This window comes from Chenopodium album, chromosome 18 (genome assembly GCF_948465745.1).
Source record: "Chenopodium album chromosome 18, dcCheAlbu1.1, whole genome shotgun sequence".
NCBI lineage: Eukaryota > Viridiplantae > Streptophyta > Magnoliopsida > Caryophyllales > Amaranthaceae > Chenopodium > Chenopodium album.
This window is the reverse complement of record NC_137851.1, coordinates 16,354,167-16,373,051: the sequence shown is the minus strand read 5'-3', so window position 1 is coordinate 16,373,051 and position 18,885 is coordinate 16,354,167. Positions and strand designations below refer to the sequence as shown.

Sequence of the window (18,885 nt, the reverse complement as noted above, 5' to 3'; positions counted from 1 at the left end):
ACCTTATTCATAGTCCGTTTGAAGGCTTCAACGTTATAGGGGTGGGATGTGCAGAGTTTCCCCACCAAAACTAGGGCTAGGTTTTCATCTGTATTAGGGCAATCTAATTCACTTACATCAATTAATTCTCCTTCCTCCTCCTCGATTCTCAGAGAGGAGTATTTTTCAACCATACTATATTATCGCTTATTCAAATTAATAAATTAAAAAATAAACTCAACTAGAACCGAACCCAATAAAAACAAGTCAAATGCGTGGACTTGTCCTTCTCCTCCTTAACAATTAAGGCATCATATTATCGCTCATCGTGGCCTCGTGGAAAAAACTCTCTCATCAACGCGGAAAAACCAACAAATAAAAATAACCAACTTCCTTCATCTCACCTCCATTAGAGAGAGAAAGAGAGAAAAAAAATCAGCATCAATGGGGTTACAATGGATGCTACTCACCTACGCAGTTGCAGCTGAGGCCGCCATTTTTCTTCTCATATCACTTCCTTCACCTAAGCTCGTCAAAACTCGCATCGTTTCTCTTATCTCTCTCATCCTTCAGCCGTTAATGTTCATTGTTCCTTTTGCCGGGTTTCAGCTTCTTGGTATCTCTTTCTCTCTCCTCCTTCTTCATTTCGATTTTTGATTTTGATTTTGATTTTGATTTTTGATTTTGATTTTAGATATTTACTGGAAGTATGAACACCGATTGACGTGTACTTCTGAGATCTGCACTGCTTCTGAGAGGGATCGCTATGAAAAATCGGTATTTTTCTCATTTTTAGGGTTTTTATTTCTTGATTTTGTTTAAATTGATGTCTATGTTTGCGTGTTGTTCGATTTGTTATGATTCATAATCATCGGTGGATTGATTGCTCGAAAAATTAGGATTAACAGGACTGTTTGATTGCCATGGATTTCCTTTTGTTGTATTGTAGTTTTGTTGTTAAGAATTTGGCGTGGATATGCTGGGAGTTGTTGTCAGGTCGATTTCGAGGTTTTGCCTGGCTGGTGGCGATTGCATTGTTGAAAAGCTCTCTAATGGAGTAGAGTGGCTGAGCCAAGGGGGGTTTTAGGGACAAAGTCGGTACTCCTTTTGGCTTTTGTTGGTTGCAATTTACAATCGAGTTTTAGGAATGCGAATTTGTTGTGAGTGAACCTTAATTACAAAGGTGTTGTTGGTAGTTGTGGACTTGTGCTGCTTTGGCTATTGGAATTTGAAGCTGTTGGCTGTGTGAAAAGATGATTGGGTACTTTGTTTGTTAAGGGTAGACAAGAATAGTACTGAGAATTTCTTCCCAGGGTAGAAATGCTTGGATTTGTGGAAATGTAATTTCAGAATCGTAGAAGAATATGATCATATTTGACATTCGGAGATATAGTCACTTTTTTGTGGGTTATGCATTATTAGTGATCTTGATTCGTTGAGTTCCTTTTCACGCGTAAGATTGGCTAGGTGCTATCTGCTGGTTTATGTTTTTTATTTGCAAAAGCATTCTATTCCTTCTCCCACGTAGAATCCACACTAGAAAAATTTCCAATTTCAGGTCCGATAAGTTGATGTCTAGGTTACTGCATTAATGCGGTCAGCCGAATAAGTGTTATGTTTTTTTAGCTTGGAACCTCGGTCATATGAAGTCATCCTGTTCTTTTGGAGAAATGCATCTAGTTTTGACTGCTTTAGGCATCTGCCTATCTTTGTACTTTTAAGTTTTTGTTGTAGTTTCATACCCTTGTTTGCCTCTTCCCCTTCTAAGTATGATAGGCAAGACCAGATCATAACCATAATTGAAGAGGCATCCACCTATTGTGGAGTAGAGAGTAGAGTGTGGGTATGCACTTTTACATTTAGTGAATGGTAGAATAACTTAGATTTGAAAATGTTTGTATATTGCTCGGGAGAATTTGAGCATGTTTTATTTTCTATACTAGAATTATTTTGGGAGGTATGCTTTTATTTGGCAGTGTTGTGAAGTGTTATCGAAATTTAACTGTGCAGCTATTTGATGTCTAGATTTTTAGCTTGTGCCCCCCTCCCTTTTGTTTTCTTTTTAATTTGCCCCCAAATGCCTGTTCTATGGCCTACCTCTTTGTTTCATCTCAGCTTATTCTTGTTTTGTTTCCTCTTATTGGCCTGTTTTTTCTCTTATCTCTCTTAAATTCTTCTCCTCTCTCCATAGTCTGAAATACTCCCTCTCCATAATCTCTGTCAAGCTGGTATCAGGGCCTACTTCATCACTCATTGTTGTTGCTAGTCTCTATCATATAACTAAATAGTAGCTGAGGATGCTATGTTTTACAAAATATCCATTTGGAAAAGGTTCTTGCTAGTGGATATGCTTAGAATTTATGGAAATACGAGTATATATTTAAAGATATTAATAGTCAAAGATGTGAATTGAAGACCGTGATAAAGCAAGTGTAACCATTTTAGTGAAATGGGGTAACCTACTAATATCACCTCTATATCATCTTTTTCTCCTTTATTTCTTTTCGACTTTTACCCTCTCTTCTATGGTTCTCCTTTTTAAATGTCTAGACAATAGAGCCCAGGTTCTTTTAAACTATTGCTGCTAGTAAAAATCCCTACATCACCATGATTAACTTTATAGACAATGCCAAATTCATTTCTGTTTGAAAAAGAAAATGCTGGTTCGCTTTGCTTTTGATTGGAGTAAACAGAGGGTGAAACCTTTAATTGAAAATATGAAGGGGTTCATAAATCAGTTACTGTTTCATCAGTCTATTTTTTTAATGACCACCATATTAACCATCAACTTTCTCCTGAATTTTCTTACCTACCATTATTGATCCTTACAATATAGGAGAGTCGAAATTGATGGAGGCGAGAGAGTAGGTGATAGGGACAACATGGAGACATATGCTAGGAGTGTGATAGGGGTTTTGGAGAAATATGCTAGAAAAATATAGTGAAGTCATTTTCTTGCAAAATAGGAATGAGAGAGGGGTGCAAAGCATTATAATAAACTAGTGAGGCTGGGCTGGTGCCACTCCCAGGTAGCTTCTATACACCTTCTTTTGTCTGTTTTACTCCTCACTTTGAAGCATTTGTTGGATTTCATGTCAAAAAGAGAATCCTTGTGTAATAAAGTAAACTTATAAAAGTGAAGCGAAACAAAGTTCTTTGGCGCTGTGTATCCTTCTTACAGCTGAATCTTGAACCTTTCCAAGTATTCATCCCATGTGTGGTGCTCATTTGGTGTGGATTTATGCATGCATGACTACAATAGGCGGTTTTATTATTTTCTATAAAATTTTACCGTGGCGGCTTTTTCCCTTGACAGATGTACAAATCTCAGAGGAATGTGATTCTTTGTGCTTCAGCCTGTCTTCTCTACTGGTATGTGTGCAGCTGCTGAATAAAATTTTTAATTTGCAAAACAAGTTTTTCTATGGCTTGATTATGATTAATGAAAATTGGCCGTATTCTAGGTGCATCTACCGTGTGTGCAAGTATTACAAGGATATTCAAAACCTGGAGGAAGTTGAAAAGAGGTACAAGAAGCTGTAAACTTCCTAAGCTTTCACCTGTTTCTCTACCACATGGAGATTAGAAGCTAGTTAAGGCGGTTTTTGATGTCAGGATACACACTTCAGCTACAGGAGGCCCTTCTCATTGTCTTTTTATTTCTTTTTTTGTTGTTGAATCTGTGGATGGAATTCATTGTCTATAGAAACTTAAGTAGATTTCTCTTTGTACGTTACCTGTAGTGGCTGGCCTCGCCAGAATTTACTGTGAAGTTGTGAATTATTTTAATTTAAACGTATCTATCTTATACAAAGTATGAACTTATTAGCTCTTATAGATCTGAACTAAAACATTTTTTTTATGAAATAAGTGGAAATAAAGTGAACTGAACATGACTTTGATAGCACATACAGTTATACTCCACTTGACGTTTTGTACGAGCACAATATAGAAAAGTTTATTATTTTAACGCACAAAAAATAATATGGTGGGGAAGAAATCTGGGAATCCACGCTAACAAGAGCTTCAACACCAGCATTGGTGATTGGACTCGGGGATACATCTTTCATGAGTGGGAAGGAAGACCTCACTCAGATTCTCATCGAGTTTGTTTGTACTTTGTGGGGTATCTGGCTCGCCTGCAACAATGTAGTGTTCTACAACACCAAACTAGACCCTATAGGCACTATAAAGCAAATTGAACACTGGAAGAGCAGGTGGTACCAAGGTCAAGAGATGCATAACGATGGGTACAGGAAGGATAATGCTGGTACAGAAGGGAAAGGAAGTAAATCAGAAGTAATCTGGAGTGGAGTGATCACTACAGGAACTACCCCATAAGGATCCTTATTGATGGAGCTTGGAAGAAGAAAATTATAGATGGTGGTAAAGAAGACTGGAGTGCAGCAGCAGGATGGGTCATATACAATAATGGGGTTAAAGTTCAGTCCAAAAGCAAGACCATCTTTGCCAACACTCCCCTACAAGCTGAGGCTATGGCAGGACTTCTAGCTCTGAACAGCTACAACCTTACAGGGAAGGACGTCAGAATTATAACGGTCTCAACAACATTAGTCCACGGCTACACCAACACTACAGCAGCAGCCTGTGAAATCAAGGATATCTATCATCCACGATATCAATGCAAAGAGTAGCCTTCTAAAATCCCTGCAAATTAGAAAAATGAATAGAGATGTAATAGCAGAAGCCCATAACCTGGTAATTAGGGCTAGAAAGGGCTAATTTTCTCTTTTGCTAACTGAGTTGTCAAAAAAAAAAAAAAATTAGAAATTTGGTTCATTAATTTCAAGGAAATTGTGAGACTAAAGTTTACAGCATAGATATTATTTTCAATTAGAGCTTTTATAGTTAAAAAAAAAAAAAAAAAAAACATAGTATAATCGAATGCTATTACGCTGAAGTTTGATATATACTCCATATTCCATAACCAGCATCAAGTAAAAGAAATGTACATCAACACAAATTATTACGCATTGACTACATCGAAGGTAACCCCTTTACATTTCCCTTTGACGATCTCTTTCTTCCTATACATTGGAAATGCAGTTTTGTATGCTCAAGTCAAAGCACTTCCCAACTGCATAGAAATAAATACAATCAATTAAAATCAAGAACTTATAAGCTAATTGAAAACTATCATAGGAAAGTCAGAAAGAAAAACAGTTAATTGTATGCAATTGGTAGATAAGACCAATTAGATTCGGCATATACCGTAAAAACAAGTCTCAGCATTATGTGCTATCTCTACTTACATTTGGAAAAGTTGGAAGAATGTTACTGTAGGTGTCTTGGAGATATACAAAAGAAACTTCTAAGTATTTGCCTAACTAGTTCGACTTAAATTAAGGGCAAAATCAACATCTCGTCCCCTGAACCTGTTACATTAAGGCAATTAACCAAACTTGCAAAGGAGTTCACTTCTACGGTTATAGTGTAAGTCTACCATCTCTTTTTATTCTAAACATCTTATACTATTCCTTGGGTTTGAGTTAAGGATCCTTGCATACCTCCGAGGTAAACATAACAGAGTAGTATCTTGAGGAAGGTATTTTGCAAGAAAGGTAATGCCAGTAAACATAAAGGTTTGTTTCTTAATCATAATCTTTCCAAATGTGTTTAGTTACGATGGAGTTCTACAAAGATAATTTTATTCCCCGATATCACACAATTCAATTCCAAAACACCATTTAGCAAAAGAAGGCTTACTTTGACAAGGTTAGTTGGAAACCATGCTCTCAGTTTCCTGCACAAAGCCATCTCCTGTCCAGTCTTTATCAGATGCCAAACCTTTTCTGGTGGCTTTTCTTTGCTGTATAGCTTCCTTCTGCATTCGTACCAATTCCGTGTGTGTTGTGAAGTATGGTAAAGAAGCACTGTAGAGGGAAACAAGTTTTTAGAGACAGATTAACTAAGAGCCACATTAGAAATTATTAACTATTGGCTATTTGGCTATACCCTCGAAAATCTTCTATCGACGAGAAATTATGTGTTCTCATGAAGTCCTTTAGTTCAGAGCATAGCTTCTTCACATGACCATACCCATGCATCATGACTCCTGTGCAGACCTGGAAGATGGATATCATAGATGTTATACACTTTTTTTTAATAAAATAAAGAAACCTAACACCTTCGCCATCATCAAGCCAAGTTAGCCAACTAAAACAATCTCTCTAGGGAGGAATACAAAATGTTACAAAATTCTTCACATTGATACCATCATTATTAGAGATACAGGTAGATCTAAACTGCCTCTCCCCCTTATTTAATCTACGCATTGGCTAATGCATGTAGATTAATGAGTTGAAAGTAGAGATAAAAAAGTGGGTGGCCAAATGTGGGGCGCAGGTTTAGTATTTAGCAGAAAATCTTACTACAATGAAAATGTAGATATTAATGCGAGACTTCCAGAAATAGGATATACAAGCAATGTTTAAAACAATCTGGTATGGACTGTAACACTAAGATAACACAAAGGAGCTGAAGTTGAGGAAGAGAAATGAAAGTAGGGAAAAGGCAAGGACAAACAATAATGATTATGGGTATAGTGAGACGAGGACATAAAGCATAACAAGAATAGAGGAAACGGTAAATAGTTCCAAAGTGTATAGCTGCAAGCATGGGATAATCATACAGATGTTCCAATGTTACTTTGTCAGAATTGTTTCCACTTCCTTTTTGTCAAATATGTATGACAAAACATCAACCTTTAACAGGTCTTTTAATCACAAAACGAGGATCATCAAAACAACATACACGCATATAGATAGGAAAAATTACTAAGGTTGTACCTGAACAGTATTTGCTCCAAGAAGAATAAATTCAGCAGCCCCAGTCTCAACACCTCCAATTCCAGACAAGGAATGTTCAGGACTAAAATCTGCCTGCATCATCTTTGCAATACTCATCACTTTTGCAAGTGCAATAGGATGAACTGCCTTTGAAGAATATCCACCAGGGGTTGAGTATCTATAGGTGAAAATTTGACAATTTAGTTTTAAAGAAAACCTTGAATTTGCTATGGATAGCAAATTTTTAATTGCATAACATAATATGCTCACCCCTCAACACAGGGTTCAGGGCGAAGGGTAGTGAGATTGATCCCCATAACACTCTCAATTGTATTGATAGCAGCAATTCCTTCACATCCTGATTTAAGTGCCACCCTTGCTGGCTGTAATGCATGAAAAAAATTGTTAATGTATGAGCACTAAGCATTATGCAAAGTCAATAAACTAATACTTCATTCGACCCTAGTTAATAGTCCTTAGCAAAAAATTAAGCTAAAAGGCTAGTGATATCATTCAGTAATTACATTTTTTAATTTCTACATCACCATTCTAATGTAGTACTCTTTATTTCTTTGGAATTCTAAGTAGGTATCATCAAAAATCACATGGAAAAGTTATTATTTCAACATACTCAACTAGAAAGTATTTTACTCTTATCAGACAAAATATGAGAGAAATGTGGTCTATTAGTTTGGGACAGAGATAGATTCAAATTATAACTACACACTCTGTTGAAAGGTGTAGAGCAATAACCACCTCTGTGATATCAGTGACGTTGGGGGTCATCTTTGCCCACACTGGAACATTAGCTTTAGCATTTATCCAGCCGCTGATCTCCTCTATCAATGCACAGTCCTTTCCTACAGCAGAACCCATCTTACGCTCTGGCATACCATGAGGACATGAGAAGTTGATTTCAATTGCATCCTATATAGTGGAAAATAAAAAAGTAGAAATTAGCCCCTGCAATAAAATATTTACATTAAAGCACCAAAATCAAATCAATGAATGGATGAAGAAATATTACAATTCCTGTTTGTTCGACTCGGTCAATAAGCTCCTCCCATGCAGCTTTGTTATATTCTTCCATGATTGAAGCAATCAAAATTCTGTCAGGATATTCTTCCTTCAACTGCTTAAATTCTTTCAACATAGTTTCAAGAGGCCGATCACTAATGAGCTCGATGTTCTCCCATCCAATTATTTGTCCTTTTGGGGAGCCGTTAGCAACTTTTAATCGTGCATAGCGAGGAGTTACATTTATAACTTTATCAGCCTCCAATGAAACCTAGAAAAATGAGTCTATCAGATAAGGAGTTGCATTCAAATAAGTACCTACAACCACCTAGTATAAACTCTATTGAGGTGCAATCAGGGAATGCCAGATTATCAAACAAGTATTAAAAACTTAAACTCCCTTTTACCAATTCTCCCTAAAAAATAATAGCCCAAATCAGTTCCCAGGAGGTAATTGCAGCACTTAAAAATAGAAGCCAAATAAAAATTCATGGATTTGATAATAATATCCACTGATCAAATTTGGTTTGTTTAACTGAACAGAAGAACCATTATTAAAATTAAAAAAAAAAAATAAAAAAAAAAAATAAATAAATAAATAAATAAAAAGGGTGTTAATATCAGTGCTGTTCACATACAATACTCCAACTCAATACCAAGATTGTCAAGACCCTTGATTGAATGCAACCTTAAAAACTACCATAGATCCCCCCCAAAAAAGTACAAGGGCAATAAAGGCAGAAAACAGAGAAAAATGTGGAAACAGTTGTTATATGAAAGACAACCTGATAGTTACCAAATTTACATCCTTAATCTAAAGCTTACAGTATACTATTAAACAACTTCTAAAAGAGGCCAATGTTGAGAATTTGAAATGCTGTGCAAGCAAGGCATGTTCAAGAAGTTTCACAATCCTTAGTAATGATAGTGAATAAACATAAAACTTGCTTCATGAGTGAAATTTTCAATATTTCAAAAGCCATTCTCAGCTCTCAAGATATAGACCTCAGCCTATGCTAAATTTTAGGATCTCATACTCCTGATTTCCTACCGTAATTTAAATATTCGCATCACTGAAGTCACTCGATTGTAAGAGACAGATCATCAGAATAGAAACTAAAAAATTAACATGAATTTCAAAGTTCGGGGGGATGCCTTACTAAATACTAATTTCTTATCTTCTTTTATTCATGATATAGTAAGCCCATAAAGGTGGACAGGCGTTGCACCTTAAAAATTTACATATAGTTGAAATTCACTACTTTAAAAAATTAGAGTGTGTAAAAGAGCCTGGCATACTCATTCCTTGCTTAAGGCTGGAAGGCCATTGTAGATCTGTATGTATCTATTGGCACTAATAGAAGGTCATCATAACAATGCAAGGTTAATTACAAATACCTTCAAAATGTTATGTGCCGCTTAATCATGAATTATAATTAAGATTAAACACTTGTTGCTACTAGAAACTCTAAGGAAAGAGAAGAGAAATTGACAGGAGTGCATCTTGGAACTCACTATTAGCTAAACCACCAAAAACAGCACGTCATTTTAGTGTAACGCAATGAACTTAGCATTGATGCCTACATGTAATAAACAAATGACCCTACGGCAATAACATTTTCACAAACTTCTTGTGCATCTCAATTGGCTAGGAATGATTAAAAGTAATTGAGCTCTGAAAGGTTGGCTTACTTTGAGATATCTATGTCTAATTAGAACTTTAGATCCCTATAAATCGCAATCACTAAAGCCAACTAAATGCCATATTTGACCTTTGAATTGTTGACGTCTATACCAGTGCTTTTAAGAAGCATAATATTGAAAACTATGCAACAAATAGTCTACACTACTACTCCCATATGAATGTATTAGCATGCATGTACATTACACAAATAATATAGTTAGTATAATATAGAATTATGATGTCTCTCAAACAATACTTGTATCCCCAAGGGACCCCAACACCATATTTTACATGCAACTGATGCGTTGGTAAAGCTCATCCCAAGCTTGGATTTGCTAGTTTGGCATAGCTAAGAACGGTGATCCAACCAATTTGAATCAACTTGCTCCCATTCTAGCTATAGCAAACAATCACCTATACTTCAAGACCTAGATGGGTCAAGCACTCAAGCCCGATGCTAGATGCATTTCCACATCTCCTTAGACCACAAAGGAAGTGGCTCATTTAAGGTCCACATCATGAAAGCACACTAAGGACCCTTCAATTCACCAAGAACACAGTTTGTCTCCCTTAATTGCTATGAAGACATGATAAATTTGTGAATTTTTCGTTTGTTCCAATCCATCAAATGTTCTTTGAAAAAACAAGTTCTAAATTTTAAATGCAATGCTTAAAGGCATAAATCATTGTGATATACAATTCTTCGAGTTCTTCATCCTCCAAAATACACTTTTGACACAAATTTTACTTTAACTTAGCTTACAAAAAAATTTCCTTAGAAATATGTTTTTAATCTACTACTTTCCCTTTCCAAAATTCTAGTCATGTTCGCCAACTTTTGTATTGTCTTATGATACTTGTCACTTTAGAATAACAATGCATTATTACTAGTCAGATTAAATATTCACATAATCACATGCAAAATTGTTGACTACTTTAGAATACTGATAAAGTAAAACCACCACAATTTTTACATGATTCTAATAATATCACAATTTCCCTTGGTTTGTCATTTGTGATCGCGAATTAGCTTAGTTGGTTAAAGTCTTAACCGAATAATACCCGTTACTTAAAATTGAATCTCATCTACATAACATAACACCTTGATCATTCTTATCCATACATAAATAGAGATCTCCATAATAAATTCATTCAACAATACCAAAAATTCTATAGAATCAAATATCACATCAAAAAAACATTAAACAAAATTCCCAAAAAAAAAGGATCAAAAAATAAAAAGAAACTCACAGTTTTGGCAATAACAGCACCCCATCCTTCATCAAAGGCCTTCTTCATGACAGTGTAGTTAGTCCCAGGTGGACCCGACCCGATCACAAACGGGTTTGGCATCGTCAACCCGTTAACCTTAACACCAAGATCCGGCTCCACTTGTGACCCGGTTGCAAACACCTTGAACCCAACTCGAGTCGGCCGAGTCGATCGAGTTGAGTTGGGGCAGTGGAACGGCGTGATTGGGCTAGCTTTTAGCTGGGTTGTTAGTTTGATTGCTGCCATTGATGAGAGAATGAAGAATTTGTTTTCTCTTTGAAATTTGTCAGAATTATTGAAGAAGGTTGATGAATGAAGAGTTTGTTGTAGTTTTATAGAGGAAAAAAATGAATAGAATTGGTGGAGTATTGAGTTTGTAGAATATTGAAAAATGAATAATTGAGGTTGTTTTTGTTGAAGTGATGAATTTTATATCCAAGAAAATATGAGCTGTTATATTCTTATAGAGAAATTAGTTTCTTATGTGAAATAAATCCAAATTTAAGTTTAATGGATAATTACCAATAATATTACGTTTTTTTTTAATTATTATTATTACTTGTATGATGATTTTAATATGATCACAAATCCACCAAAAAGACGAGTGTAGGTTAATTTATTGTAAAAATGGATTAAAGTTATGTTAAAAGTATTTAAATTTACCTTTTATACTACAAAACTTATAATGTATTAAATTAATCATATTAGTCTTTATATTATGTAATTACATATATATAAGAAATTACACATTAAAATAAAATTCAAACCAACGACAAATTAAAAGTTATCCTTTAAGTGGTTAAAGTTACCGTAAAAATACGCTCAAACGATCCGTTTTACAATAAAATTAATGTACACCCATTATATATTTATACACAAAACTTATTCTTACTAAGATTTTACGTAACTATATATTTTCACCTTCTTTTTTAATGGTGATGTTGGAATTTCATACTTGCTAATGCACATTTTATAACTTAAATATAAGTTCATATTATAGAAGTATACTATAGAACTATATATTCTATGCATGTTAATGAAATTCATGAATACACCTTAAACTAGCAACAAAATGAGAAAGTATTTTATGTTTGTGAACTTGTTAGTGGATTTTATTTTATTTTATTTTATTGTTTTGTGTTTTCAACCGGTTCACCTTTAGACTAATCCGAGTTCGCAGCTAATGTAAACGTCCCTGTCAAAAAAATAATGCAAACGTAAGGTAGTTACAAGCTTGAATTTATTATGCTACTTGCTTGTGCACTTTGCTAACTTGGTAATATTGTGTAGCTGCAAGACTAGCAACGCCAACTTACTTTAGTAATTAAAAAGTGGAGATTCCCTCAAAGGCAAAAGGTGGGAGATTGAGTAGGAGAACATTCTGTTGCACATGGAGCCGTAAATGGATTGAACAAGTTAAACATATAATAATACAAGAGATTATTTCGGGATCAGAAAATTAATTGCATGATTCTTCCCTAATTTATTTATTATAATATTCTTTTATTTAATATTTTAATTTCTTATAAAAAAATTAGGGATTTGGATATGGTTGTCAACCACTCTTTGTTACAGTGACAAAAAGAGAGGGTGAATATTTAGGGTGGTGGATGTGATGGTGGTCAAACCAATTGTTTCGTGTTTGATTAATGGTGTTAGTTAATAAATGTGTCAACCACCTTTGCTAAATTCAATTTGATTAATTAAATGTCTAAATTTTTTAGATTAATCTGACTTGCTTAATTATATGATTAGGCATATCAACCTATTTGACCTTACTTTCTAAAATTTCAAGAAAATATTAATTATAGATTATTTTTAGAAAAATTTGAAAAATACCACCTACTATTATACTAATTTTAGTAAATACTACCAAGAGTTTTTTATTATTATTATTATTATTATTATTATTTTCTTTATTTTTTTAATACTACTAATAGTTTTTCAAAACATGAAAAACTCCCACCTCTTTTCCCAAATGACGTCATTGTGGGCCCTACTAACTACCCCTTTCAATTTCCCTCCCTTTTCCCCCTCTTCTCACGATATTCTCTGATGTTCATCCTTCTACTTCCACTCTCTTCCTTTATTTCAAATTACCATTCTCCTAAGCCAATTTAGGGTTTAATCACGAATTTCTTCTTCAACTCAAGCATCAATGCAACATTGTGTGCAAAATCAATTTAGGGGTTTTTAAATCAAAATTAGGGTTTATGAAATCTATTTGGGGGTTTTTGAATTGAAATTAGGGTTTACATATGAGATTAATTTGGGGATTTGATTGTGGGATAGTTTGTTACAAAATTCATTCTTATTTTATGAATTACTGCTAATTAGAAACAAAATTAAGGTTGCAATTTGTGGGTTTTTTTTTTTCATTTACCTAGATTTTATTCGAAAACAAGGAAGAATCTATCTATTTGGGGGGAATAATTTTGGTGGGTGAGCATAGTAATGAGGATTTAAGAAGAGAAGAATAAGAGAAAAAACGAGAACTGAGAGAAGAGAGGGAGAAATGGAGGAAAATTGAAAAGGATGACGTCATTTAGGAGAGTTTGGGAAAAGTAGTGGAAGTTTTTTTTATGTTTTGAAGACATGTTGGTGGTAATTTTTTTTTTTTAAAAAAAAAAAAAAAAAAGCTCTTGGTAGTAATAACTAAAATGAGTACAATAATAGGTGATATTTTTCAAATTTTTTATTATTTTTATGCTCAATATGTTTCACGTATTTTATTTATTTGTTCATATTTGGATATTAGCATATATCTTAATATTGTGCTAATTAAAATCATTTGCTTATTAAGTCCCTGTTCAGTTCACCTTATTTCCACTTATTTCAGGGTCAATAAGTTCAGATAAGATAAGTTTAGGAAAAATAAGATCAGATAAGTTGTGATAAGGGTTAATCAGGGCTACCTAAGTTTAATTTATAACTAAATTAAGTTCTAATAAGGGCTAATAAGTTCAGATAAGTTAAGATAAGATCAGATAAGTTCATATAAGTAAAAATCAGGTGAAACGAACGCACCCTAAGTTAGGTTAAGTGCGTTACTACCCATTATCCGATTAATCCACCTCAATAATGACCCGATCCTATTTGAAGCTAATATGATTTGAATTGAAACCCGCTTCAAACTTGGTAAACACATTTTCACACCGACCGTTCAATTCAAACCAATTATGATGACCTGAACCGATAATGACCCTACCCGATTTCATTCGATTTTTTTTAACCAAAAACTGTTTTCAAATCGACCTAGTTCAACTCAAACTAATTATGACCCAAACCGATTACAACCAAACCTAATTAGGACAAACTGTTTTGAGCTAATCCCACTTTAAATTAGCTAAACCCATTTTCAAACCGACCCGGTTCAACCCAAACTAATTATGACCCGAATCGGTTACAACTCGACGTGATTAGGACCCGGCTTGAATAGAAACCGCAATAAAAAGAAAAATCGAACAGAACACACTCGATAATTCAAAACCGACTCAAACCGACCCGCTAATCATTTCGACCCGTTATAAACCGACCCGTTAAAACCCAAAATTGATAAACCTAACCCTAAACCAAATTGTTTACCCAAATTGATACCCCTAATCCCACCATATCGTTAGTTTATGCAGGTTCAATTTCAAGGTTTGTTTTTCTTATAAAAAAAATTCGTGTCAGTATAAAATTGCTAATATAAGTTGTGGTTCTACCTAAAATAGAATTGCTAATAGTGTTAGAGATTCGAGATTCTTTATGTAGAATCGCTAATTTGTAACAGATATATATTCTATTTATTAGCAGTTCTGGTTATTTATATAGAAACACTAATGGTATTAGATGTTTAACTCATAAATAGAAAATATAAATAGAACATATAATATCATTAGTGGTTCTATTTTAGCAAGAATCGGCATCACCAGTAGCAATTCTAAGCTGAAGTTACTTTTCTTTCAGCTTTGCCAATTTTTGTAACCTGCACCTAAATGATTAAAGCCATACTTTTAGCAACAACCGTTTTTGCATTGTATATAGTTAAAAAGCCTTAAGTACTTATAATTAAGTTGATTTGTTAAAATTATAAAAATTTACATGTAATTTACGGAGATGATCCATGTTTCTTTTTTATGATGTGGTTGAAGATCCCATTCTTGATTCATTTACCTCCATAATAGTGTCTAACAAGGAAATATCAGAAGATATGGAGGTGGATTTGCGTATGCAGTAGGTACGAGGCAGCGGGGGAGATCTAAGTGTTTCGACTACACTTCGATGGGAATAACCGCGCAAATCGCTGACTGCACTACTAGGGTCTCAGGCTGCCTAGCTGGAGCTTCTGACACTACCACTGGAGAACCTAGAAGAGAGAGAATGTAAACTTCCCTTGGGGTGGTTTTGAGGAACCCTCCTTTTATGGCTAAGTAAATGTTTTCCTTTTGAGAGTGTAGCGAGCTTAATATGTGCTAAGAGAGATATTATCTAGCTCCCTTCTTGTGGCATGTATGGGGGTATTTATAGTGTATAATAACCCTTATTTCAATGGTCAGCTGTCCGCCGACTTACTCTAGCCGAGCTGGCAGTTGGAGTTGGTCACCAACTTAGGCACTGTTCTTTTGGGCTTCTAAGCAGAGCATAGCGAATTTCAATAGAGTAAAGAAGCGATTATTTTAGTCAAAGAAAATTTATTAGTACTAGTTATTGTTGATGTTTTTGTATCAGTTACAACATCAAATATGTCTCGCTCAGTCCTTACACCTGCAAAACAACGAAGCTCCGGGTTGACAGAGATTCGCCTCCAACAGTCAAGTTATGACTGGAACATGAATAGTCAAAAGTGCACAATACGTAAATGGTATGGTGATTTGGTATATTGATTGCACTTAGGATTCACTAATCGTTTTTCAGTTGTCCTTTGTCATCATAACTGATAGATTCTTATAGTGCATAGAAATGCGTGCTAATTAATCAGGAAGTTAACCTAACTACAATGGCTATCACCCTTCTTAGGCATCTTGGTTTGTTAGTGGACTGACCTGAGTGCCACGTGTTCAACTTTATTTGGTCTAATTTGGTGAGTTAGTTGTTGGACACGTGTCATACTCTCATTAGTCTATCAAGAATGGTATTTTTTTACCCTAAATATTTGCCTCTCAAAGGAGGTGATGTGGCTGCCACATAATCTTCTCTAATAGAGATAGTGGTACACTCAAAACGGCGCTTTTTCTAAAATAGTAACCCCTCGTAAATGGAAACTTCCGCCATTTTATCCCTTTAAATAATACCCCTTTTTTCACCTTCCTTTTTCTCATACTTTCCTCTTTTGTTTTGCAAAAAAGACAACGAAATTCTTGTGAGTAAATTTTGTAAAGAGTATTTCTATGGGTTTGGGCGGAAATATTTTTGATCGAGGTCACTCTTTTGTGAGGTTGCGGAAGCTTTCTTATCTTCTACCTCCTACTCACTTCATTAATTCTTTGGACTAAGAGTCTGTTCTGATTTACTGAAGTGAGCTGAACTTAACTGAACTTAACAGAATTTTTTATGAGAGAAAAAAATTAGGAATTGAACTGAAATTAAGCTAAAGAGAACAGGTCCTAAGTCAACATTTGATTTTCATTTGATTCAATTAGATGAGATATGTTTCCCCTTTTCCCTTATCATCTCATATGAAGGTAGAATATATGATGAGGCTTTGGAATCTTGTACGGTTATCTGTGAAGGAATGGAACTGACATGTTAGAAAAATAAAGGGGAAAATGATGTCAAGAGAATGGATAAATTCTTCAAGGCACATGATAAACACTTTCCTAATAGTTATTTATCGACTCTCTTTGGAACAATCGAGTTGCACGATAATACTATTGGAATTTGGGATACAATGAAAAAACTAATTAGTTTTGCTTGTTCTTACAAAACTAATTCAACAAAGTTTTGTGTGGAAATGTGTTTGTAGCAATCTAAAAAAAATTACTACAGTTATTTCTCTCAAGTAAGCAATGCAAATTAATATGATTATCTTTTCTATATCCATCATATATGTTATGTATATAGTAATACATATGAAGAATCAGTTACTATCTCGAAGAGATATGACTGTTCACAAAGAAACTGTCTCAAATGCTGAAACGGTTGGTCTGCCAGATCGCCCGAGATATGCCCGATCGGGCGAGATTTGTGCGACTAGGCGCGTAACAAACTTAATTAGGAAAATCGTAATGATTGTCAGTTCGCCCACTCAATCGGGCGAGGTTCGCTCGATCGCCCGCATAACCGAGCAAAGTTTGCCCAATCGGGTGCGTAACATCTGATCTTCATAAAATGGAGAAAATTAACGTAACATGATTTAAGTTTCACCCGAGCGGGCGACCTGCCGTCTGATCGAGCTAAGTATGCACCAGTTATACGATGTATCCTAACATTCTTATCTTGAGAAATACTTTGACACCAACATTAAGTATTTATATTATACTATTCCTCCTCAACACCTAGTACAATGTAAACTTCTTACATGATACATAAGCTCCATTTATTCCATAAATGTTCCAACAATCTTCTTCCATTTATAGAATAAATGTAAAAAATGAGCTTATCGCTTGCTTAAAACAAACAAAGATATATGCTCATACATAATGAAAAATCTCTGACGAATGAATTTTCATTTTTCATAAATATACTTAACAATAGTTCCGATCATAATGATAGAATAAGCTTTAAATCATACAACTACTTAAAACTATTGAAGATATCATAAATACAAGCAATACACAAACTAATTTGTTTCCTTGATGTGAAGCCATAGTGTCCATATCCATTCATGAAAGGTCCAAGTTAAGCCTTGACCTTGGTGAATTGGCCAAACCTCTTACTCATATAGGTATAGTAAATCTTTCAAAAGAACATGCTTCTAGAATGTGAGCAACTTATTAAAGATTTATTAAGAATAAATTTTCAACCTTTTGATCATTACAGTCACAAACACTTACCTTGGGATGTTTACATATCTAAGTGCTACATATCATCGATAGTATCCTCATTGAATTTTATCTAACGTTGTATTAGACGACAAAATTGAGTTTTCCTCCACTTTCGATATTTCAATAGGCTTAAGACCTTCCCTATAGACGTTTGTACTCTAAATCTCTTGGAAATGGTTTGGTAAATGGATCCGCTAAGTTAAAATAAACTGTAAAAAATCAATGGTAACGACTTCATCCTTAATCAATTCACGCACATAACTGTGTCTAATGCCAGTGTTGATTTCTCGTTATACACTTGACTATATGCGTTAGCAATTGTTGCTACACTATCATAATGTATAGTAATATGAGGCATAGGTTTTACCCATAAGTTAACCTTACTCATCATCAAATTCCTTAGCCACTTCGCTTTCTTACAACAAGAAGCTAATGCTATGAATTCTGATGCTATAGTTGAATCAATTATACATGTTTGCTTTTTGGAAGCCCAAGAAATGGCACCTCCTCCAAGAACAAAAACTTATCCACTTGTAGATGAATAATCTTCTTTGTTTGTGATCCAACTAGCATCCGAGTATCCTCCTAACACCAAAGGATCTTCCGTATATGTCAAACAATAATAAATTGTTTTCTTCAAAATATTTTAACACACCTTAACGCTTGCCAATGAAACATACTAGCTAGGATTACTAGTATACCTACTTAGCTTTCCCATGACCAAAGCTAAATCCGGTCGAGTGCTTGTCATAGCATAAATTAAGCTCCCGATCAAACTCGCATACTCCAATTGTGAAATAAGATTACCACTACTTGAAACCAACTTAATACTAGGATCCATAAGAGTAGAAACAAGAGAATAATGTGTTTCTCCAAACTTCTCTAGCACTTTCTCAATATTATGAGATTGTGATAAAGATCTTGTTCCCTTACATCTCACTATTCTTATTTCAAGAATAATATCCGCTTCTCCTACATCTTTCATGGAGAAACTAGAAGAGTAGAGAAAACCTTTGGTTTCTACAACTTGTTCCAAATCGTTCCCAAATATAAGCATGTTATCAATATATAGACAAATTATGATACATTTGTCGTTGTCATCAAATTTGCTATACATGACACACTTATCAGATTGGTTTATTTTAAACCCATTAGC

General features: G+C 34.5%; 2 protein-coding genes across 2 annotated transcripts; one reads left to right on the top strand and one right to left on the bottom strand.

Moving 5' to 3' along the window:
- The first annotated feature begins 309 nt into the window (after nucleotides 1-309).
- On the top strand, nucleotides 310-3,814 carry LOC145591576 (uncharacterized). Its single transcript, XM_081648076.1, has 4 exons — nucleotides 310-595; nucleotides 674-756; nucleotides 3,296-3,351; nucleotides 3,444-3,814. Exons 1-4 carry the CDS (start codon nucleotides 424-426, stop codon nucleotides 3,520-3,522), a joined length of 390 nt encoding a protein of 129 aa, XP_081504202.1. The 5' UTR covers nucleotides 310-423; the 3' UTR covers nucleotides 3,523-3,814.
- A 949-nt stretch (nucleotides 3,815-4,763) lies between these two features.
- Nucleotides 4,764-11,167, bottom strand: LOC145591575 (dihydropyrimidine dehydrogenase (NADP(+)), chloroplastic-like). The gene is made up of 8 exons (XM_081648075.1): nucleotides 10,741-11,167; nucleotides 7,816-8,076; nucleotides 7,545-7,715; nucleotides 7,059-7,171; nucleotides 6,789-6,966; nucleotides 5,956-6,065; nucleotides 5,707-5,873; nucleotides 4,764-5,077 (listed from the first exon to the last, which is right to left on the bottom strand). Exons 1-7 carry the CDS (start codon nucleotides 11,005-11,007, stop codon nucleotides 5,717-5,719), a joined length of 1,257 nt encoding a protein of 418 aa, XP_081504201.1. The 5' UTR covers nucleotides 11,008-11,167; the 3' UTR covers nucleotides 4,764-5,077; nucleotides 5,707-5,716.
- Nucleotides 11,168-18,885: the final 7,718 nt, after the last annotated feature.